General features: G+C 48.3%; 1 protein-coding gene across 8 annotated transcripts in view; it reads left to right on the top strand.

Moving 5' to 3' along the window:
* Positions 1–24,984, top strand: part of LOC123806078 (BTG3 associated nuclear protein) — a 139,753-nt gene that overhangs the window by 95,651 nt on the left and 19,118 nt on the right. For all 8 annotated transcript variants that reach the window (XM_045819085.1, XM_045819087.1, XM_045819086.1 and 5 more), the window contains one exon: positions 23,884–24,027. In XM_045819085.1, coding sequence (XP_045675041.1) covers positions 23,884–24,027 — 144 coding nt within the window. The remainder of the gene's footprint in view (positions 1–23,883; positions 24,028–24,984) is intronic.

Here is a 24,984-nt window from a genome sequence, read left to right as displayed (position 1 = left end):
GCACTCAAACTAGGGGAAGGGGTGAGAGGTGAAGCACCCTTTCAGGGCTCTTGCCCTGCTGGCCATGTCTGTGCATTCCCATGGTGCTGTCGCCAGACACCCTTGTTTTGGCTGCAGAGGAGGCCCATTTTGGGATGGGATATTGTTTGAAAGAGAGCCAAGTGGGTGGGAGAGTTATAACTGGGGTCCAAGTCTTGCCGCAGTGCCACCACTCGATTTCTGTGTCCTTTCTCTGCTTGGGTGTCCTCGACTCTGAAATGGGACCTGCTTCAGGAAGATGTGCCTTAACCAAGGGCGGAAGGCTGACTAGTCTCAGCCTGGCATCTGGTTGGCACCGGACGGATGCTCACTGTGCACCCAGGCATCTCCCTGGGAGAGTGGGTGCATTTGTCCAAACCCTCAGAAACTGACTGTGCAGGCAGGGTGTGGGAGTTGTGAATAGGTTCTGAAGAAAGATGCTTTTTATGCTACACACTTAGAAAAGTAAGATCTGTTCTGTTCTTGAGTGATGTCACTGGACTGTGATCCTTAGAAATTCTAGGTGTAGATTCTGGCAGAGAACATCCCTTTACAGTATATGTGTGTGTGTGTTTGTGTGTGTGTTTAGAGACATTATTTAGAAAACTATATACTTAAAGCATGAATGGGAAATACTCCAATTCTTCTTAAAATTATGGCCATGAATGAACCTTTCAAAGAAGGCAGATCATCTGAACCTCATTACTGTGAAGCAATTTGGATTAGAACTTAACTTTTTTAAATGAATTAAAATTATTTGTTAAAGAAATGCCAAACATAATATAAACATGTTTTAGTAATCTTAGGGAATGGTTAGCAAATGGAATCTTGGATGGCAGGAGGCATTATGTTTGTGTTATTGAAAATCCCAGATTATGGCTCACAGTGCTGCCAAGGTTTGGACTTGACTGGCGTGTGACCGTGCAGGATGCTGGGGCGGAAAAAGGCTGAGGATGCTTGTTCTGATTCCTCGGGGAAAACTGCCAGTCACGTCTCTTACCGAACTTCCATTGGGTACAATGGACATCTTGGTCAAGGCAGCCTTTTCATGTGTCTCAGTGGGCTTGTTCCTTTTCCTGAACCAGGAAGTCAAGTTTAAGCAGACATAAACAGAACAGTCTTCAAAGCATTTGTGTTACTTGGAAGGTCAAGGCCTGAAATTCAGTTCAGCCTAACTTTGGTGATTGTGTTTTCTCAGCCTTGCTCCTTTGTACGTTGAAAATCCTTGTAAAATTATGTGGACATTTTAACCTTGGCAAAACATTTTACAAAAACTTTTAAATGAATAGGATCTGGCCCGGTTTTGAGCACTGATGAAAAATGGTGAGGTTAAAAACATATTTCGGGAGTGACCCTTAAATTCTGATTAATTGTACCTGTGTCTGTGTAACACAGTGTTACTGTCCTTCACCTGGAACTTCTTCAGTCATTGTCCAAAACATCTAGACATGTGTCACATAGCAGTCTGCATTTCGCCATCCAGGGTCTCCTTACCTCCCATGTGGTGTTGGCCTGATGGTTCTGCTCCTTGGGACACGGGCTCTCCTTTAGGGGAAAGTGAGGATTCGAGCAAGAAGATGCACATCTTGAGGGGAGGGGAGGGGAACGTTCGCTTTCCGGAATGAGCGCCTTTCCTGTGAGTAGGTGTTTCGGGAAGCAGCGGCCTGCGGCACGGGCGGGTAGTCGTGTGTGCTGTCCTCTCCACAGTGTGGGGGGCAGGAGCCCGAGGCGCTCGGTGGACATAGACAATGTTGCTACAAAGTCGAGCCCTTCCTGGGAAAGTAAAGAGGATCCCTGAAACCCCTTTCAACTATTAATATTTGGATTTGAGCCTCAAAAGTGGGGCCTGCCACACAGCCCCCACAGAGTGTAGCAGATCAGCACCCAGACCCGGCATCCGGCACTCCTTCCCTCGTTAGGTGAGTTCAGGAAGGTGCTTGGTTGGCCCGGTGGTGCTCTCACACCCTGTGCTTTGCCAGAAGAGCTTTTTTGGGCGAGAAGGGGAAAACAGGCACAATTACCCTCAGAGAAGGGGAGGGGAGGATGTGCAGAGCCTGGGGTGGCTCGCAGTCATGCTCTGTCCTTGTCCCACCTCCCCTGTGGGACAGGTAAAGCCACCTCTGTACAGCGAAGCCTGGACACTGTGGGGTCTGGTGAAATAAAGTGTAGTGCACATCTCTGTCTTGTGAGCCTCTGTGAGAGCGGAGAGGCGAGCACCGTGGATGTGAGTCAGGGCCTGGCCCGAGCCGGGCACCCTCATTCTTCAGATCCCTGCTCTCCCTGAGCCCCGGACAGGAAGCCTTTGGCACGTGGGAGTTCTCTGCTTTGGTGCTCTCAATGGAACAGTGGTGGTGCGTTCCAGCCCCTCCCTCACCCCACCTCTTCCCTGATAGCACTAAAACACTCACAGCTATTGTGTCCACAGAGGATTTCTGCTTAATTCAGTCTTTAAAGCACCAATGACCTGATTTTGTAGTGCTTCAGGAACTGATTGCTGGTGTGTTTGGTGTACTTTGCAGTAATACACTAGAACTCGGGGTGTGAACATGCTTCTATTTACATGGCTAGGACTATGTACTGTGATTAAATAATTTCTAAGATATCTAAATTTGAGCCCATTTAACAGCATCCCCAGGTGCTGGCAGAAGGAAACTGTGGTCTCAGAGGGCTAACCCATAGGAAGATGAGGGGAAACTGATGGGTAATACTTCTAGACTGTGAGAGCAAAGACAGTGGGGCAGATTCAGATGTAGTTAATCACAGCACACGCCAGCCTCTCAGAAATCACATGCAACTCAAACAGTTGACTTCAATTTAAATGGTGAATTTGGGGTAGAAAATTCCCAGGTTTTTATGTGGAATATTTGGATACTCACTTTAGATAGCAAGAGATACATACATGCCTTGGTTTTGATTAGTGTGTTGTGATCGAACACTTGGCCAAGTCAAAATAATTTTCCAGAAGTATCGAGTCGTTTGGAGAAACAGCTAAACAATTTGGTTCAGTTTAGGAGATTACGTTGCAATTATAGAATTAAACATGGAAATAGATCGGGCAGAGAGATTAAATTTGAATAGTGAAGGAAAAACGTGGCCAAAAAGAAAGGATGTTTATTCTGAAAATGTCCTCAGTGTCCAGCTGGCTTCCACAAAACAAATCACAATATGAAAGTATAAGGTGTTAAAAGTGTACATCTGTGTGACAGGTGAGGGCGATGGCGGTTTTTGAAACTGTGAGGCGTGCCCTGCCCCACGCTCTGCAGGGGGCTTTGTGGAGTCAACATAGGACTCGGGCCTGGCTTCAGCACCACAGTGGAAGCAAGAGTGCTCTGAGGTCACACGCTTGGTGACATGAAGCTCCCAGCCACATGACTTCATATCAAAACCAGACATCTCCTGTAACTCATTTCAGTGATCTGAAGTGAAAATGCTTTATTTTTTCCCCTCTTACTTCTCTAAAGATAATTGTTTTCTTGGGGTTTTCGATTGCATAAAGCGTAGAAAATGTGTTCTTTTAATTACAGCATCATGTAATACTCCTCAAATTAAGAACATTCTTTAGGAGAGAACCGGCATGTGGGCCTGGTTTCCAGTTCTTTGCCAGATGAGCATTTCAGCCACATGAACAAGGATGTGAATCCTTCTCTTTGGGGTTAATTCGGATGTTTCAGGCAAGATTCCCTGGGAGAGTGCAGCTAAACATGGACACGGTGCTTCGCATTTAGCGTCTGTACTGCCTTCGTGGCCTCTGCTCCTGACGACTGCCTTGAGCATTTGAGTTGCCAGTGAAACCGAGTAATGTCTCCACTTTGTCATGTAAGTGGGAGTGGTGGTTGAATAGGAAGTTACTGTGTCCATAAAAATCTCAGACATTATTTGACATTGGCATTGCTGTACAGAGGGTTCTAGTTCTAAATCTGCCTGAATGAGAACCAGTCGTGAACAAGTCCTGATTCAGTTGTAGAAAAGTACAAACAACCAGAAATCCATACATTTGTATACATTGTATAAGTATGGATGCGTGTGTATTTGTTGTATTTTAAATTATTTGATAAGTTGCAGATGCTAAAAACTTTTATCATAGAACTTGTAAGCACAAGGACACTTCCCTACACAACCAGTTAATTGTCATTCTCATTTCAGTTACCTCTTGGTGTAACTGAGGGCTGAAGATGATGACCATTTATTATTTTTCATAACTCTTTAGGTTTATTTGACCCAGCAGGTGATTGCTCTGCTCCAGGTGGTGTCTCTGGGATCATCTGGGGTCATCTGGAGGCTCAGCAGGCTGCCCTCTCTGGGGGCTCACTCCCAGGGCTAGAGTGTGCTGGCCTACGGCTCGAGCTCAGCTGGAGTGACCACCTGAGTCCCTCAGGTCTCTGCTGTGCAGGCTCCCTGCGTGGCCTGGGCCCTCATGGTATTGTGGCAGGATTCCGCGGGGGGATGTAATCAGCATTTAAGAGCTAAGGCTGTGGGCCCTGCAAGCCCACATGGTGACTGTTTTCCTGGAGGGGTGTTGTGGGACATCCATGCAGGAATTGTGAATGGGGAAGGCGGAGGTGTGAGGTTGCCCTCCTCTTTCGGTGTCCATGCTGTGCCTGACATGACTTGACTCTGAGTTCTTTAAGACAGAGCCCGTACCCTGCCCGAGTGCCTGTAAGGCACGTGAGGAAGCATGGGCTGCTCTGGAGTCTGGTGATGCTGTGGCAAGGCACCGCCGCAGTTGGAGGATGGACATATTTTCACGAAGACAGTTATCGGGAGAATCCCGTGCTGCAACTGCCCTCACCCCGAAATGACCTTCCCTGTGCAGGCTGATGGGTTGGGGGTTAGTGTGTCAATGCCAGTGTCGTGACCTCAGCAGATAGCAGCCCACCCGTGTGGCATAAAATCCACATCAAGAAAATTTGTATGATTGATTAACTGTACTTTGTTGAGGTAGCTTGGCTGATGATAAAATTAGCTACATTTTCATAATTATACATCATTAATTATTGAATTGTTTAATCATTTTTTACTGTTATTCTCTTACATTTGTCCCAATTTTCCCCCCTTTGCCCTCCTCCTCCCATCCCAACCCTGCTCCCACAGTCAGTTCCCACACTGTTGTCCGTGTCCTTCGGTCATTCAGACATGTTCTTTGTCTAATGGGGTGGCATTGGCTAATAAAATTACCTAGGTTTCAGGTGTACAATTCTATAATCCATCACCTGTGTATTGTATTTTGTGTTTACCTTACCACCCAAGTAATTATCAAACTGTTAAAAGTCTTGAAATTCTTTTGCTTTTAAACGATTGGATTTTTAAAAATATAGATTTATATAGTTCCTGAGATTCTTTTGCATTTTGCTCATCTTGTTTCTTTGGCAAGTTTAAGAAAAGACCTAAACATTTATTCATGTGACTAAGAAATAATGCTCCAAAAGCAGTCTGTTTATGAATAATTGGCAGCTGCTGCTGGCTGACCTCAAATTCCTCTTGAAGCACATCCCTGCGGCTCCTCTCGGTTTACTGGGCTCTTTAACACCCAAGGACAGGCACCCGTTCCTGAGAGGGTGCTAGTACATTCATTGTTTTAGTTAATACTAAGTTGCTAATAAAGATCAGGCACATCCAAGAAGTCAGGGGTCCCTTTAACTTTGATGTAACTTATGAAGTTTCCCTATCATATACAAATCCCTTCAGACACTAAATTATGCCTTTCTTTCCAAAACATCACAGGGAGTTTGCCATCTCCCTGAAGTGACTCAGGTACCCTTTCTGGAGCAGGACATGGGCTTTCTCCTGTGTCAGAGCCTCTGGTAGTATTCTGTAGAGGAAATGAGACAAATTCAGGAACTAGGTAGGTGTAACTCCCCTTTTATACATGGGAACAGTAGACAGTCACTTTTCTAGGGTTGTGGAGGGAGGCGAAATCAGGGGTGGATGCAGACCCCAACTCTCATGACTCCTGAAGCTCCCGACTAGCACCATTTCTCTAGCACATCATTATCACTATCGTTATCATGGACGTCACTGCCACCTCCACCATCACCGAGGAATCGAGTGACTTTTTTGATTACCTTGAGCTGCGTTCTAATTTGTCTTCTCTACTTCCTGACTTCTCTACCTCTTTCTGTCGAGACCAAGATGACAGTGTTTCTTTTGCCCAGCTCATAGGAGTGTTTGTTGGGAGTAAGGTACCTGAAGCTATGAAATGTCCAAGAAAAGTAAGGGATAAATCCGTGGAAGCTGTTTCCTGACTTGTTACAGTGTGCATTCAGCAGGTGCTTAGGTGTGGAGCAGAACCAGGAAGACACACAGTGCTGTTTCCAGATAGAGGCTGCATGCATGGTGTGGAATTTGACTCCAGCAGACTGAGATTTAGTAAGATTTGAACTGACTTTGTACCAGACTCTGTTACTAGGCAATATTATATCGAAATATTCAAACCTGGGTCCGTTATTTCTCTGTATCTGGAAGATTTCCAGCCACTCAGAAAATCTTGAAAGTCTTGAGCTTTAGCCGTGCTGCTTAGATTATGGATCATGAATTGGTTTAGCACTGTTTGGGTTAGTGTATATTGTGACACCGATAGGTTTTCTTTTCCCAGTTGTAGCTAATGTCATCTAAAATGTGCATGAAAGTTTATATGTATCTGTAGGTTAAACCATGTCAGGTCACTTGATAATCGGGGAGCTTCTGTGTGTGTTCTGGTAAGCCCATCTTTGTAATGATGAGTACACCATGCACACACGGTAGTCTTAAAGTTAAGCAACCCAGTGATAAATCCAGGTTAGTTTCATCGTCTGTTTGCGAGGTAACTTGACCAGTATCCAGCTAACAGTGGCTTTGGCGTTCTTTAAAGTTTTAAAACTTTCTTGGCTTCTTTGGCATTTTTGTCCTGCCTTATATATCGCTTAAAGGTAAATTTCAGTAGCTTTCAGAATTTTTTCCATGAAATGAGGCCTTCTAAACCCAGCTGGGAAAAAGATTTGAAGAAATGAGAAGTAGCCAACATTTTATGTGTAGAACTTTTTTGGACTGTGTGAAAAAAGTGTGTGTGGGGGTGTGTGTGAGCGTATGCAGGATGTGTGTGTGCATGCACGCACATGCTGGGTGCCTTTATCTGTAGCAGTAAAATATTCTTGTATTTCTGGGAGGCTTTAATCCACTTTTAATGGTTTATCGCACTGAAGAGAACAATGTGAGCCTCCCAAATGGTATATTCTGATCACTTCACTTCTATTAAAAATGTTCCTTCTCTTCCGGAAAATATGTTCCCGCATTGCATGCCAAAACACAAACAGAAACCTTGGAGAATCTAAGTCCTCTCAGGGAATTCATCCCTATGGAAGAGTCTACCATACCAGAAGTGGTAGAAGAGATCATTTAAGCCATTAGAGGTCAGAATGGAGTGAGTCTGGTGTAGACTAGTTCCAGAAAACATCCTAGAAAAGTCACAGAACCACTGTGGGTCTTCTGCTGCCTGGATGAGGAGCCTGGCCTGCTGGCAGCCCTGGGCTGGATGGGACTGTGGGTCCGTCACCCTGTCTGAGGCAGCTGGCCCGGATGGGCCAAGGAGCCCACGGTATTCCCTGATGCTGGCTCTGATTTTTCAGGAATCCTTTTAGTCCCCAACAGAGGCTTGTTCTGTGAAGCAAAAGGGGACTGGATGCCAGTGGGCACAGAGGACCCGAGAACTCACTGTGCTGTAGCTTTCTGGCCCCCCCCCCCCCCCAGCAGTGTGGACTGTCAGGCTCAGGTGACGATTGGTTGGTAATGCTGATGAGTCCCCTTAGACCTGTTTTGTCCCTGTAGTTGTAAGGGACAAGACTGTTTTAGGTCAGAAAATATCAGGAAAAAGCTGAAAAATAGTTTGGGCTGAGCAGGGTGTTATAGTGATTTTTAGAGAGAAGTTGGATGAAATGATCATTGAAATGTATATTTTCAGAATTTAGGTAGTTGAAATGATGATTCTTTGAAGGGGCTTTTATTAGTATAGGCTGAATTAGCTCTATGGCAAGGATGTCAAACTCATTTTCACTGGGGGCCACGTCAACCTCACGGTTGCCTTCAAAGGGCCAAAAGTAATTTTAGGACAGTATAAATGTAACTACTGCTTAAGTAGGGGCAAGGAGCTCGGCACTGCAGCTGGGTAGAAACAAGGTCCCTGGCCAGATCAAACAAAGTGGAGGGCTGGATTCAACTCACAGGCCTTGTGTTTGCCACCTGTGCTCTATAGTGAAACGCCAAACAGGATTTCCAGTGATTTGGACACACAGCATGCTGGTCATTGTGCTCACGGCCACCCGGGCCCCTTCGGTTGAGTTCCATGTCAGACTTCTGACTTGAGATAGTCCAAGGAGGGGTGGCAGGGCTTAAAATTCTAGAATCCCTTTTCCATCAATTGGTTATTGTCAAATATATGTTTAAAAGGTTAAGTAGTTTTAATACTGTTAGATCTGATTTTTATTCATTTTTATTTTGCACATACCTGGGGTGGTACCAAATTATCAATATTTGATGATTGATGGATGAATACAATAGTAATTATTGCCAATTAGCACTTAGTTAATTGTAAGATACACAGGTTAATTGAAGACATTTTGAAACACTCTTCCATTTTTAAGCCATTAAAAATGTAGCATATATTAATAATTTTAATCATGAGTAACTACCTGGAAATGTATAGAAGAGTACTTATTTAAAACCTGCAGCTCAAAAACCTGAAAAATTGTGGCTCCTCAGTGATTCTAATTTTCTTTTTAGTGGGATTCAAGCTGTTGAACTTTTTCTGTATGGGAAAGTTTTGGTCATTTTTTGGGCTTTTCTGAAACTTTTTGTCACCCTTTTTTTTACATGTGTCTGTGTTGCCTGCTAGCAGGCCTTCTGTCATAGGAAGGAACTGCCACCTGGTTGGGTGGGTGGCCTGAGCCCACGTCCGGGGCCAGGCCAGTGTACCTGTTGGTTTGCGTGGCTACGCAGAGCATCTAACTAACGTGTAAAGGATTCTTTAGACCCAAGAACTTTATTCTATAAGCCATGAGAGCAGTTGCTATCTGTTGAAAGGAAGCAAAGTTAACCACTCCTGCACCAGAAACTTAGTTTCTGAACTTCTGATTTGTGGAGAGTGGAGGTGGGTGGGGGGTGAAGTTGCAGAAGCAGGAATGTACCTGTTATTAGCTCCAAATGTCTCACTTCCTTTTAGACAGAGAAATTGGGACATTTCACTAGGACATTTTATACCTATCCTGAGCAGGCCTTAGCTTTTCCCTTGTGCAAATTCTACGAGCTCTAACAGTCCATGTTTACAAAACTGGCAGATTGTTCTCCCTGCCCCTCACCCTGGTTGTGTTTGGACTCTGGTGGTGCCATTTCTAAAAGGAAGTGCAGATAGTGGAGAAAACTCAAGGGAGTCAGGGCTGGTAAGGGCACCGTAATTTGCAGTGTGTCCAGTGCTGCTGGTCCAGAGGCCGCAGATTTCAGGAGTACATTGCCTTCATCGCAGGGCGCTGAGCAGGGAGGGATTGAGGCCATCAGAGGAACCACCTGCTGGACAGTCCAGTGGCAAGAGGCATGAGCAGTGGGGCCTGCAGTGTTCTGAGTTCTCACAGACAAGAAGACACCAGTGAGCCTGGCTGAAATCTCACTGAGCCCTCAACCATTGAATGACAATTACTGCAGAAGGAAAAAAATTTCAAGCACAGTGTAATTTCCCACTTTTTACTCACTTTGAGAGTGAGCTGCTGAAGGCACTGCTAAATTCACTATGTGTTTATGAGGAATCCTTCATGGAGAAACCATGGATGCAATCTGATCAGAGTCCCTGCTTAAATTGTGAAAGCTGCTGCTCTAACAGTGTGTTGAAATGGCTAAGAGAACCCTGTGCTGTTTAACTCACTTGCTGAGCTAAGGGGAACTGGAGGACACGAGGCCCAAATCCCTCTTTCTTGTCAGGAAACTGCAGCCCGTGGGCATTTTCACAAAGACAGGTTTACAGAGGAGCATACACTGTTCTGTCTACATAAGGAGTTATGAGAGATTTGGCACAGTCCATAGCAGAACCAGTGTAAATGCTAGTATTATGACTTTTTATGGAATTCCAGAGCAGAGGTCAATTTCTGATTAAAGGGTCAGGGTGCTTCCCCTTATTCTGAGCAGCTGGAAGGTTCTGTGTTTCTTCTCGCAGGGTTAATTAATTTGCAAATATTTGATAAAATTTATTACCATCTTCTTTGACATTTTCTCTAGGATTTTCAGTCCAAAGATGAAACGAAGTATATGTGACATGCCACTGGGTTTGGATTGAAGAGAAAGTGTGGTATCAGGGACAATCTCACGCCTATCTGAGACAGGCGTGTGTGTGTGTGTGGGTAAGAGAGGCAGGGAGAGGGGAGATTAGGAACACATTGAACTGATAGCTGCTCTGTGCATAATAAATGTTCAGGGCATGCAGATAATTTAGAAATGATTTTTATGTGTACACAAATACAGTCACTTATTGTTAAAATTCAGGCCGTTGTTTTATATTGACTCCCAAAGTAAAACAAACAAAAAACTTATAAAATGACCCAGACTGATTTGTAATTCTGCCTCTTCATCTGCCCCTTGGAGCTATTGCTTTCTTTCAACAACTATTCTCACTTAATGTTCCCATGTCATCAGGTGTGTGCGTGACACCCAAAGGTGTGCACTTGGTATTAGGGACAGTCTGTAGAAATCAGCCCTGTGCCTGCTATTGAAAGTTAGTGTAAGCTCTGAGGATGGTGTTCTTGCTAGTGAAAGATGAAAATGGATTTGTGCTGAAGATTTTGAAAGGGAAGCCCTTAGAATAGTGATAATGTGGGCCAACAATCCAGTTCTAGATGCTCCTGTCCATCAGTGGATGCAGGAGTGGGGCAGGCAGTGACCAAGCGGTGAGCTGTGAACCCTCTTAGGTCACACGCCACTAGTGGGTCCATAGTATTTGAAGACAATCAGGTAAACTGGGCCCAGTTAATGGAAGGTTTGCTGAAATAGGATGGAAAAAAATGTGGATCCTTAAAAATAGGTCCTCGTGATGTTAACAGTTGGCAAGTCTTTTTGAGAGAATTATCTTCCATTTGGGATGCTGCTTTGTTGGCACCTGAGTTGAATTCCCAGAAGCCCCTCCAGAGGTCAAGTACACCAAGGCCAAACACTCTGTGACTGGCAGGTGTTCAGACAGGTCAGCCAGGAGGGCTGAAGTGAAGGGCTGGAGGCTGTTTTATTCCCAAACACTGAAGTATAGAGGACTTAGCGTAAATATTATAATTTTCCTTGTTTTAAAGGAAAATTATTTTTAAAGTCAAATGGGGCTCTCGAGGTTTCTGAGTTGTATGATTTGCTGTGTAATCGTTCTTTTCACTTTTTTCTGACACATCTCAGTCACACACAAGGGATTGGCTCTGGCCTCCTGGTGCAATGGAAGCAGCCAGGAGGAGTTGCTGCAACTGCATTCAAAGCCTCTTCTGTTTGGTTCTGCTTTTACTGGCCTGTGATCCTGGGCACGTAAGTTAGCCACTGAGGCCCCGTTTCCTCCTGGCAAAGTGGAGCTAATGATAACAAACAAGATGGCATCTGTGCCGAATGCACAGTGTGTGGCCAAGGCCCCAGGACCGCAGCCAGTCCCACTGCTCCCATGTAAACTCACTGGCCCAGGCAGTCCTGCCCACCACCAGGGCTTTGGGTCCCTGTCTGCTCACATTCAGGCCGAATGATGATTGACAGGGGCTTTTCCAATGACTACAGTAGCTTCTCTGTGTCCTGGCACTTGCAGCCACCAGCAGTAGCCAGGACGTCCCCCAGAGAGACACACTGTGTGGTGGAGCAAGACCCAGGGGCATTCCGGTTGTTTGCTCCTTTTGTATGAACCCTTGTTCTCCTGGCTCCGTCTTCTCTAGGCTCCCTCACTCACTGGCTTCCCTCTTGTGCTTGGCCAGTGAGGGGTGCAGGAAGAGGGAACCCCGAGCTCCAGGCCTGTATTCTGCTGATCAGCCGCAGGCCCTGGCCTGGCTGCACCCTCACCCCAGAACAGCTTGAACTTGTAGCTTAAACTCCATATCTGCCAAATGGTGCTTCTGAGATGGAGTCACTTTCAGGACAGTTTCCCCTTCCTCCCTCCTTTCTTCTGCCTCTCACTTGCAGTTACTATGGTGGTGGTTTCTCATTTCCAGTGCGTGAGTGATAGCCTGAACACAGCCCCACGCTGGGTGTGACACAGAAGCACACTATAAAGTCTGAGCTCGTTCTTCATGAGCAGCCCACACTTTCCTCGCCAAAGGTGGCCCACCATTGGTTGAGTATGACGTGTTGCTTTTTGAGTGTTTTTCATTTGGACAAAGTGTAAAGAAATTTTTTACACCTGAAGTTGACCATTTGCATTGTTTGACTCCTGGTGTCATTTAATCTGACCTTGGAGTGGGGTGCCTTGAGTGCACTATGCAGTGAGAGCACGCAGTTGTCACGTTCAAACCAGGCTTTTCTCTGTTGGCCAAAGTGTTTGCAAATGGCATGCTGTGCTTTAACAGTGCAGACAACTCCTGGTCTCATCTGAAGGGTGCACCAGAGGAGAGAGAAGGATCTGGTTTGGTTCCTGCTAAGGTGTTCAGGGTTGGGAACCCTTCAGAGACTGGAGCACACTAAAAGGCCGTTGTCCTTGCCTGCCTTATATTTTTCACTTTCTGAACCCCAGAGGGCAGAAACATAGTCTCTCAGTGTCAGTGGGCCGAGGTGAATGCGCTGTGAACTCTCCAAATGCTCCCAGAGAAATGATTCATGGTGCCAGGAGTCCAGGGAGTTGCCCAAGGGATTCTTCCTAAGCTGAACTTGAAATGTATATAAACGAGTGCTTTTTGAACCATTGAAGATAACGGCATGTGTGTGTGAGAATGTCCCTTCATTTAAAAGTCCTACAAAAATTAACAACAGTGGGTTTTGAACTGAAGGCTACTAGAGATGCCTATTGGTTCATTAGCAGTTTTTTCCTGGCACAGCGATCTGTCCTTCCAGCCATCTCCAGACTGACCAAGAATGCCTAGATTGGTCTCTCCCTGAGCTGGGTCCTTTTGGGGATTAAATAGTCCTTGAAACTTCCTCTCCTAAGCATATCTGTTCCACCTCATTAGAAGGAAGATGACATTGTTTATCTGCCGTCACCCTCTGTCTGAGTTCTGGCAGGTGTAAGTGAGGGGTTAAACAGTAGACATGTATTCCTCCAGTCGGGCTAGAAGCTGGAGATGAGGGTGCTGGCAGTGAGGTTCCTGTGGCGACCCTCTGTCCCTGGTAGTGTCCTCCCATGGCTTTCCTGGGTGCGTGCGTGGAGAGGGCACTACTCCTATCACAGGGGCCCCACCCTCATGGCCTCATCTAACCCTAATCACCTCCCGAAGGTCCCACCTACAAACACCATCACGTTGGGGTTTGTATCATCACCATCAGTATGTGAATTTAGGGGTGGTGGGGGGGAGGTCACAGACGTTTAGTCCAGAGCACTGTGTCTGTTCCTAGAAGGGATTTGGGACATTGTGACTGAGCTCTGCTATGCTGAAAAGGATTTGGGCCTGAAAATATTTGTGGCTACTTGGTTCTAGATATTTGGACCAGACAGTACTCTCATTGTGTTTTACCTCAACGTGGAATTTTCTGAGACATTGCCTCCTGGAGAGTTCTTGGCCCCAGGTGGAGTTGCATCCCAGTGGCCATTTGCACAGTGGGTCTTGGTGAGGGGACTGAGTAGTCACAAGAGCTGCTCCTACCCAGCATTGATTCGGACAAGTGACACATTGTTAGCATGTAGGAGGAGGTGCCCCTTGTCCTGCAGGTTAATTAGAAATCATTCTGAAGGCGGCCAGTTCTTCTCAGTAGGAAATTGGAATCTGTCTTTTTAAGGGACCATCAGCTTGTCTCTTCTAAATTTTGGCAGCTTCTTATGATGGCCTTTAAGCAACAAGAGCAGCTTAAGATTCATGCTGATGTGTGGCTGCTCTGGCCTGCAGTCCCACCCTACTGTGTTCTTCTCTGTGTGTCTTGCCAGGTGCTGTCATTTTTGTCTGGCTGCGTTCGGTTCAGGAACCACTGGACCCAGCGCACACCTGCTCCCATACCTCTTAGGGTGTCCAGGGAGCCAAAGGCCTGTGATTTGGAAGAGAATTGTTGGCTGCTCCTTCAAAAGGGCCGAGGGGCAAACTAGAGGCCTGCCTGTCAGGAGCTGATAAATGTTAGGGAGAGGAGAGGAGCTGTCAGGATGTTCCCAGGAAGCAAAAAGCTTGAACCTTTGTCAACTCAAAACAGTTGACCAGGTGGCCCTGGGTATGGAGTGACTGCATTCTAGCTGAGGGCCTGCAAGTATGAAGACTGCTCCTGGGCCATTGTCCCAGGACTCCCACTGAGTGGCTTAAAATGGCCCAAAGTGCATTCCCTCCCAGCTCTGGAGACCAGAAGTCCAAAGTCATGGTCTGCAGGTGCAGGGCAGCACTCCCCTCAATGGCTCTAGGGAAGGATCCTTCCTTGTTTCTTCCAGCTCCTGGGGGCCCTTAACAGTCCTTGGCTTGTGGATGCGTCACTCAGCCTCTGCCTCTGTTTCCATGGCATCCTCCTTTCTGTGTCTGTCCACATTCCCCTCTTCTCATAAGGATGCTTTTCATCGGATTAGGGCCTATCTTGCTCTAATTGTGACCTCATCTTTTGCATCCTCCAAGATCCTACTTCAAATAAGTTCACATTTTAGGTTCCAGAGGTTAGGACATGGAGGTATCTTGGGGGAGACAATTGATCCCACTATACCCCTCCCATCACTGGCAAAATGTTGGCCTTCCGCCCCACCTCAGACCCACATCCCACGCTGATGTGTGATAAACCCAAGCTCTGCACCGTGAAACAAGTTGTTTGTGAAGCGATGTGAGTGTGGTGACATTCTGGGTGCTGTGGGGCTTCCCGTGGGAGGTCTGTGTGCCCTCTGGGTCTCCACGTCCCTCCCAGACCCTCCTGCTCACGGTCTGATGTGCACACAGGTGCTTACAAGAAAGTGTGCTTGACAGTGGGCAGGGGTTTCTGCACCCCCTGAGGCACTGAGGTCAGCCCTGGAAACAGGGTCGCCTCTAGAACTGGGGCCTTGAAAGGGAGAGGTACTGTCCTCACCACAAAGGCCCTCTGTGGTGAGGACAGAGACAAGTTCACACCTAATGAGACTTTGTCTACTTGGTGTGCAATGGTCTTACTATTAATGAGTAGTAGTGATAGTCCTACTGTTGGTAGTTGGTATGGCAATCAGTTTCTGAAATTTTCTTAAGAGATGGCAGGCACTGTAGTTTATCAGAATGGAAAAATGACACTGGGCTGACAGGCTTATCATCAGTGTTAGGAATGTAGATGTCCCGTTAGTCTGTGTCTCACAACAAATCATCCATTGGCAGGAATAGCGAGGCTGCATTTCTGCAACACGATGAGCTTTTGAATTTATGCAAGGACTCTAAAGGCGTTTCCGCTGTGGGTGCTCCCTGCTGTAGGAGACCCCTGGCTTGGTTTTCCCCAGGGAGGCCTCTGGTCTGCCGATTGCTTTCCTGATCACTCATGCAGTCTGGCTTGAAGAGTTTGAAGACTGGTACATCCTATTTTAAAATCACTCTTTCCCATTCCAATTAGAAGGGAATGTGAGTTGACATTCATATCACCCGGTAAATCACAGACATTTATAAAGTGGTACTTTATGAATGCTTCCTACGGAGTTGAACTCAGTAGGAGATATGCATTGCCTCTTTTTAGTTTTCCCTCCGCCCCGTGACAGTGGATGCAACAATAGTTTCTGCTGCTACGTGCAGTGAGTCTCCTGAGTTCGTGAACGGTCAGAGCTGCGACATCGCTGACTGTCCCGGGACAGCCTGAGGAAGCAGCCCTGAGTGCAGGGCTTGCACAGTCTCTGTCCTGTGGGCTGGTGGCCACTTTGTCCACATCATCAGTTGGGACGATAGCTGGCAGCATTCACCTCCGCGGTTGGGCTGCCCAGCTCGCTGCGGTCATGAAGTGTGATGGCTGATAGGCTGGCACACCCTCTCCCTTCCCAGGGTCTGAACGGGGCTATAGTGATGTGATGCATCACTTACAGACACAATTAAAATAAACCTTTTATTTTGATCCTGCTCTGTCTCACCCACTCCCCACCCACCCACCCACCTCTTCTAGAAACTAGAGGTCTGGACCCCTGGGGAAAAGTGGAGGGCCTTAGATTTTACTGTGGCTGAGTTATTAAACCCCCACCCCAAACCCAGCCCCAATCAACTGGAAAGTTTTAAGATGCATGGTTAAGATTTGTTCCCAGGAAAGCTGGCCTATCTGGAATGATGGGGAATGAATACCAAGTATCTCCAGACTTCCGTTTCTGCTTTATTCTGTTTTTTAGGTTTTGATTTGCTTTTGCCTAGATTGTGTTTGAGATTCATGCTCCAGTGCTGGAACAAGCTGCAGAGCACACAGCAGAACCTGCTTTTTATTAACTGCTTGCCACACGGAATCTTTGTGTGCACAGAATCTGGGCCTGGCTTCCTTGGGGCAGCTTCCCATTGGCTCCGGGCTGTAAATCCGGCTTATGGCTGTTAGCCCGTTAACTTTGCAGGTTTAGCTTAGCTGGCCATAGGATGCTTTTCTAAAGTGTTGCATCAGTGGGCTTGAACCCTGAGGGCCGTGAGAAGTTTCTGTGCTGGGTCTTGTTGAGGAATGATCCCAGAAGAGCCTTGCTGTGTGAGCTCCTTTCTAACTGTGTACTAATGGCGATGTGGTTTATGAAAGCATTCAAAATGGAATCCAGGGAAACAGACTAGTAGTGATCCGTCAGAAGGCTTAAAAGCTTAAGCATGGTAATTTGTTTTTGGCATCTGCTATACAAATACACAAAAAAGATTTCAGGCAGGTAGGTGTCCCAGCCAGTGGGCCATTTGGGAGTGCCCTGGGCAGGCATCGCTCTCCAGCTCCTCACTGTTGTAACACAGGGAAGCTGCTCTTTGAATTAATATCCAGATTTTCAGCCTGGTTGTTGATTGTGTTCCCTTAACAAGTTTGATTTAAACATAAACACAAAACAAGGAAGCAACTGTTTCCAAGAGGCCTCAGGATTAGTGGTCTTGTTCCTGACCACACACTCGATTAGACTGTGAAAAGCAGATCTTGTAAGTGCATTGAGGGGTTTTTGTTGGTTTGTTCTGGGGTATTTGGGCTTTTTTCTTTTTTCCCCCTTTTTTTCTTCTTTTGTATCTATGTGTATTCTTGGTTGGATTTGGAATTTTATATCAAAATATTACAGAAAAGTCCTTGGGTTTCTTGCATTTACTTTAGGTTTTGCACTAGTTTTGCACTATCTCGGTTGGGTATTAAACAGAATTGGTAATGTGGACAGGAAGACCAGATGTGTGCTCCGAAAAACAGTGCACTTAGATCCAGGATCCCCTTAGTAGGCTGCTTTATATTTGTGTCCTAGACCATTTTTCTTTTGTCTGAAAATAACTGGCTGTGCTTTGGAAGTGTGCCGGGGAACCTTCTAAACAAAGCTGGGAAACTAGCTGGCGCCTGCCTGCACCCTATCCCTGAGTGCCTCCTGGCAACACACTGCCTTTCGGGGAGCCCCGCTGTAAGTGCAGCTGCAGGCTCACTGTGGCCGGCAGCCCAGAGGTGCTGCTGCTGGCTACTGGCCTGGGAGCTCACTGCATTCCACTCTGATCTTACTACGTTCCAGATCCTGTTTGGAAGAGGTAGCAAACAGAAAGTGAGCAGGAAGAATGAAGTAGTAGCTGAATGCTCATCTTTGAGATATGAGTGGGGAGTCACCTAAGCGAGCTTTGTCCCACAGGAGATGGGGCCGTGGTCGGCTGAGGAGGAGGCGGGCTTAGTGCCGGGTGCCACCCTCTTTCCCAGTGCTCAGAGTCAAGGTGCTGTAGCTGGGGCAGCACGGGGCTCTTGCTGAGGACTCATGGTGGGGGAGGCCCCCCCAGGGCAGGTTTGTTCTGCAGGGTCTGGAGTAGGAGGAAGGAGGAAAATGATAACTAAGTGGCCGGAAGATCTTTTTCTCCAGTGGTGTGCTCGTTAAATGTTTAACTCCTTTCTGAATCACTTAGCAAAACCAAAGCAATGTGAAACATTTTAAAGGCAGAGCATTTTGAATGAATTCCCAGTGGAGAACCTTCTCCTGTTTTCATTTTCATTTACCAGCCAGGCTGGTAATGTGCCTACCTTTGCTATTATAATGCTGCACATTTAGATTCTGAGGTTTTCAACATTATAATTCTTAATATTTAATCAACTGTGTAGATCATGTGAAAAGTCACTTTATTGGCAGTGCTGACAGGGAAAAACTCTCTCAGGATACCATAAAGTGCCTTCGGTTTGGAGGGGGTAGGGTGGCTCATTGCCAAAACTAGAGTACAGGCAGAACCTTTCGGAAATAAGTTGATTTTATAAGTTTCCTTAAAAAGTGGTTGTATGATTTGACCTTAAATTCACTAATTAAGTGATCTTTTAGAATAGACATCATTACAAAACTGTGACTGCATTAAAATACCTAATGTTTTAGCTTAGTACTTGAAAACTTTGCCTAGATTTTAAGTTCAGTCCAGGGTCTGGCAGACCAGTGCTGAGTTAGGGCAGCCACAGCCCACTGCAGCCCGTGCCCCTCCCCTTTTTCACCCACCAAAAGGGCAGATGGCTGTGTGGTTTTGAGAACTTCCTACCACGTCTGTTGCCTTTCGCCTTTTCCTCGTTTTGATTTTTCCTAGTCGTTGTAGGGCAGCATTGTCGCCCAGCACAACCTCGACCTGAACCACAGACCTCCACTAAGTGGGCCTCTGTGGCCCACCCCACTTTTCCCTCAGGTTGGCCACTGGGAGTAAACCACATGTGACACGAGCTGGCCAGACATGAGGTTACCCACGTGGGGAGAGTGGGGGCTGGCAATAAGAACATCACACGGACATTCCTACATGGGACGAGTTCACAAAAGGTTCGCAGATGCATGTCAGTCAGGAATAAGTCTGCTAACTAAGAGATACAGGTGTAGATGCAGTGAGCACTGTGCCAGGCCCTAATCAGCTGTCACCCACTTGTGGCTGTGCTGGTCCCAGTCTTAGACTTGAAATAGGGTTTTATGGGACAAAGGCCCAGCTAATGACATATTGGCAGGTCAGTGTTTCTGCAGTGGCTTCTGTGCTGTGCTAGAGATTTTGAATCTCCAGAATCCCAAGAACATAGCTATATATCCAGCAGCACAAAGAATTGACAGTTTGCAGAAATGTTTTGAAGATGGGGGATGAGGGCAAATAGTATAGAATCCTTGAACCATTGCAGTTCAGTCATCACCTTCAGACTTAAAGACCAGGGTGAAGCAAACTGGGGAGAGAAGATAAGGAACTAGAGGCCCCTCCTGTGTCCTGAATGTGTTGCGCGATCCCTCAGATACACTGCCAGGTCCCAGTGCGTGTTTTCACCCAGTGTTGAGCATTGACAAGAACAGCGGAAGCCTTGTGTCCATTCCTGGGCTGGCAAAGTGTGGTCACACATTGGATTTTATTTGCTGGGTTGGGGGGCCGTGCTTACAGTCACTCCAAAGAGAAGCAAAGGGACCAAGGATAAGCTGGCCGCTGCCGAACAACAGTGGGGTCTCTTGATGGGCCTACAGAAGGCCGGGGTCTCTTCTGCCCTGCCCCGGCCTCTCCAGGCCCCCTGGCCAATCTGGAAGAACTGCACTCTCTCTAACCAGTCGAATGTCCTGGTCATGGAATGCCAGACAGTTAACTCAAGCCTGCAGCCCTCTTGTTATTAGAAGAGCCTTAGAAGCTCTGCTTGGCACTGAGCCCCTCTTTCCTCTCGGTAACACCCCTGCCCCCCATTGGTCTCCTTTGCCATCTCTGTGCCTTCTCGCTTTCTCTGTTTGAGACACTCCTCCCCCTCATCCCCCCCTTTAGATGCAAGCCAACCCCACCTCTCCTCAGAACTTATCTGAGTCTTCACAGCAAGAGACGTGGATAGATAAGACCTATTTCTACTCCTGTACATAGTAGGTCCTTACATCTCTGAGTTTGATTTTCTGGAGAGGAGGAGTTCGTGTGGAGGGCTACTGCCCAGGAGGGCAGGTGGGGGGGCAGCACAGGGAGCAGCAGGCCTGGGGCGGGGCAGCACCAGCCAGGGCCAGAGGCCCGACACCGAGTCAGGCTGCCGAGCAGCTCCGGCCGTGCGGGTCAGTGCACACTGGAGAGCATGCAGTGCAGGGTGGGTGCTTCGGGCATTTGTTCTTCAGAGAGAGTCTATCTAATTTAAGATGATTTAGATACCAAATTAAAACTCAAAGAAAAGCAAATGTCCATCCATTCCATTAGTTTGGACAGCGTAGGGAGTGCCATTTGCTTCCATTAGACACTCACTGTGATCTTGCAATTGAATGTGTCTGGAGTTGGCACATCCACATCGGGACTAAGTCACTGAACTCCTAACAGTTCTTACAGTGTGTTTGTGCATGACCTTTCCGGGGGTGCTTTGCAGAGCGCACGGGCAGATGTTCTTGTCGCTCACTGGTGGCTGGCCCTGGCGTGAGAGTGGTGGTTGGGCTCAGAGACCCTTCAACGGGCGTAGCTGTTCCCTGGCCCCTAGTGGGAATCTGGATTGGTCTTGTCCCAAGATCCAAGAGTACGAAGGTTCTTCTCCAGCTGGCTCAGTCTTGTGAAAGGGCCAAGGGAGGAGCGTGTGGTGATGGGGGCACGGAGAAGCCCACAGCCCGGGGCAGGAGTGAGGTGCAGTGAGGGGCGTCTGGTCCAGGGGCCTGGCGGTGGGGTGGAGTGGGCCGTCGGCACAGGCCTGGCCCGTGTGGCCTCCCCTCCCGTCCACCTGGCCTGTGTGCTCTGCGCTCTTCTCCACTCACACCTCAGGGGATGTTGTGTTTGTAAGCAAGTCCTCCCTCACATGCACTTCTAGTTAAAAAAGTGTCTTTTTAACTCTTAACCGCTCTTACCCACTTAACCTTTTCTTCTGAAACTCACCATCGGAGTCTCCCAAGCTGTGCCCTGGAACTGCCCGGCTCAGGAGTAGCCACATCAGCCCCTGCGGTAGACACGAGGGGGCCTGTGTGGGGGTGTGCACGTTTCCGTGCTCCTTCGGCCCTCACGGCCAGTTCCTGGCTGATGGACCCGTCGAGGCGCCAGCCTGTTTTCTCACCTGTTTCTCATCATTAGTCTTTCTCTCATCCACGTTATCTTCGTTTTCATTTATTTAACAAATATTTATTGAATATCAGGTATGGTCTTAGACACTAGGAATTTGGCAGTGAACAAAACAGATGGACAGACACCCCACCCCATTACCGCCACCTTGTGCCATCCTGGAGCTCCAGTTCGGGGGGAGGAGGGGGGAGAGAGAGAGAGTATGAGTGTGGAGCAGGGGTAGCAAGTGTGAGCAAATACTGGAGCAAGATGCAGTATGTGCCTGGAGGTGGCCAGGGCTTCAGAGAACGTCACAGTAGGCCTATAGGAATCCCGGGGTCCCCTCGGCCGGCCTCTCTCGGAGGATGGGAAGAAGGTCAGCAGCAGAGAGGGAAGCACGGTCAACCAGGCTGGACACAAGGGCAGGCCACCAGGCATGGGGCAGCGGAGCATGGGTGGGTCTGCACTGGGGCCTGCCGACACGGCTTGGGGTGTTCACAGGCAAGTCACCTGCCCCCGCTCCCCGCCGCACCCTGTGAGTCTCACAGCCTGACCGTGACCTGGAGCTCAGCCCCACCTGCAGTCACCTAAATGACTGATCCAGGGGTGACCTCTTCCTTATATGTGGCAGAGCCTTGAGGTGTTGTATGGGTGGTAACAGTTGGAGCAGACCCATCAGTTCAGTTTGCTCAGTCAAGGTTACAAGACATCTTAAACCTGTGATGTTTTAGTAGGCTTTGATGGTTTTGCCCTTCACCTTTTGCCAAAAAAAGTAGAACCACCTCCCCTCCCCTCTGACAGACAGAGGCTCCTAAAACACATCCATGAATAAATACAGCGTCGTGTCTCCCTTCCTTCAGATCCCAGCTAGTTTTTCTGCACTAGAGTCCTTTGACCTTCTGTCTGTGCTGGGGTTTGTGGAGTAGTCTCCTTGGGCCAAAGTCAAGGTGCTCCAAGGTTCCCCCTGGAGGTTCCAAGGGAGAATCTATTTCCTTGCCTTTCCCAGCTTCTAGAGGCGCCACATTCCTTGGCTCACGGCCCCTTCCTCTGTCTTCCAAGCCAGCCATGGCCTCTTTCTCACGTTGCATCCCTTTGCCCCTCTGCAGCTGAGAAGGATTTTGTTTTTCAAGACATGCTAGTGACACTGGGCCCATCTGATATTCCAGGACACTCTCCCCAGCCTGAGATGATCAACTTAATCCCATCTGCAAAGTGCCTCTTGCCTGTGGCAGGACACTCCCAGGGTCTGCCGACGGGCACCTCTCAGGGGCAGTGTTCCTCCCAGCATAGCCGGCTGCCGTCGGAATGTGAGACTGAGGTTTCTGAGAGCTTTCTGCCATCTTCTGTAAAAATCCTACTTACCTGTTTTTCCACTGATGAGTTCCTTGTTAAAGAAATAGAACTCTTGCTTATCAAAACCTTGAATGCTATTTTACACCCACAGATTGTGTTTCCATAAGGACTCCAAGCCTGCCTTTCCCAGGGCGGGCGGCCCCTCCTCTTGCTGCAGACCCGTGCCTTCTTCCCCAGCTCTGACACTGTCGGGGGAGGCTGCGGGCTGGCTGGGGACCGTGGTCACTGTCGCCCCACTGTGCGTGGCCCACAGGTGACCCTGGGAGGTGGTGCTATGGGCATATAATTTAAGGAGGGTTGGGACACAACCCCCAAGTAAAAATTCTCACAACTTATGGCAACTCACTGTCATGAATATGAAGCCACAGAAATCCCTACCCCCCACCCCCATCTTGACTTTCAGGATAGCAAGGCACCAGCCTGCCTTCCAGCTACTGGAGCACCATGTGGGCTGGGTAGGAAGTGGGCCTGGACGTGGGGGTGCTCAGGAGTGGTGGGGTCACCCAAAGCCTGTCCCTGAGGGCCTTGCCTGGTCCCCACCTCCAGGCCACAGTCCAGGGCACTGTCCCTGGTTGTCACGGGTGATTTGTCTGAAACTTGGTGTCACCCCCTAGGAGTTCTTTCACTGCCCTTCGTCAGTGTCTTCTCTCCTGACCACCACTCCTCACCCAGAGGTCTGCTTGACTCTTTGTGGAGCATTGGGTTTTGTAACTCACACACGTTTCTACCATTTCTTAAATTCAGTGGTCAACTCTTGGCAGCTTCTTCATCTCCCCTGACTTGAAATTGCTCCAGGGGCTCCTGGAAGAGCCGGTGAACATATCTTGCCTGCGGGTTGAGGACATGCTGCCGTCACCTGTCCCTCCTGGCTGCCCTTCATGTCTCCCCCGCCCGTGAACCGAGAACAGCAGTGACTGCGGGAGGTCTTCGTGTGCTTTACCTCCTGCTGCACGCCCCGCTGTCTCTCCCTCCCAGTGTTCTCAGGCGTGCCTTCGGCCGCGTCCCCACACTCACTCTTCAGAAACTTGAGCTGGTTCGTTTTTCCTGTAAGGCTTAAAAAGCCATCTTTATGTCCAAGATGTGGATGTGTGAGGGAAGAGCCTTGTGTAGTGGAACAGCCTGGTCGTGCACACATACATTCCCACCTGCTCACACTATGCACATACAGTTGCCAACCAGATGTCACTGCAGAAGGATGCACGAGGCAGACAGACCCCACAGCGTGGAGTGCAGTCCCGGGTTGACCGTGGCTCGCACAGCCGTGGTGGAGTCTGCATGCATGGCGCTCGCTTTTACGCTGGTGCTGGTGACGGTGCTGATGGTGTCTGCTTTCTCTCCCCAGGTGCTGCAGGGGGCCCAGCTGATAGCTGTGGCCTCTTCAGACCCTACTGCTGCAGGGGTGGATGGATCGCCTCTCCAGGGAAGTGACATCCAGGTCCAGTACGTCCAGCTGGCACCAGTGGCTGACCACACTACGGCAGCTCAGGTGGGTCCTGCCTTTGTCTGTGGACAGGTCCTGGGTCATCTGCAGGCGTGAACACAGCCTGGGTATTTCTAGTTCTCGTGTTCTTACTGGCAGGAAGGTAGTTACCATTGAAAGATGCATAATTTGGACATATGCACTCGCTTGGAATTATATAGTTTTTAAGTGCCTAAAAACATGTTGGTGAGAAGCTCAATCCTGGCGTAGGTGCCAGTCTTAAACTGATTGTTGAGCTATTCTGCCTTATGCAAATATTTGTCTATACATTCAGAGGCAAAAATTTAGTTCTGCTCAGTTCTCCATAAGTGAGGGGACCTTGTTGACCTGAGACCTCACTGCTCCTCTGTGTGGGATACCCCTCGGCCTCCACCCTTTTCCTAGGGGCAAGTTTGGGGGCACTTGCCTCTGAGCAGCGCTCTGCTTGGGGTGGGAGTGCAGGATGACCTGACTTACCATGGGGCTTGCATTTGGTCCTGGGGGCACCAGGTGGCGAGGTTTCTAGCTTCCCACACCGTATTCTAACATGGCAGCCTGATAGCTTCGTCGGGAACTCTGCATTTGTAAGGCCCACCTGTGTGTGTTATGCGCTTAGTCAGCATGTCTGATTGACCGTGAGCGCCGACGAGCTTCCCACGGAAGCCTCTCATCGTCTGGTTTTGCTGGATTTCCTCCTAAGCTGTCCTTTATCCATGCTTTCCCAGGAGCACTGGGAACTCCAGCATTCACACTCCATTTGGGCACTTTCTAAAATGTCGGAGGAGAGGGCTGCTTCTTTAGATATTTGAAGTGTTCATGGAGCTGCCCCACAGTGAGTATGCTTCATGGAACGAGCATTGTGACCTCTCCTTCAGAGTTCCCTGGGTGTGGGGGACCCAGGCCTGCCCTCTCAACCCCTCATACTAGCAGGGAGAGCTGGCAGAAGCCTGACAGCCCGAGCCTCTTCAGGGAACAGTGCGAGTG

This window comes from Phyllostomus hastatus, unplaced genomic scaffold, assembly GCF_019186645.2.
Source record: "Phyllostomus hastatus isolate PE091 unplaced genomic scaffold, TTU_PhHast_1.1 phas_scaffold_345, whole genome shotgun sequence".
Lineage (NCBI taxonomy): Eukaryota > Metazoa > Chordata > Mammalia > Chiroptera > Phyllostomidae > Phyllostomus > Phyllostomus hastatus.
This window is presented reverse-complemented; position numbering and strand designations above follow the sequence as displayed.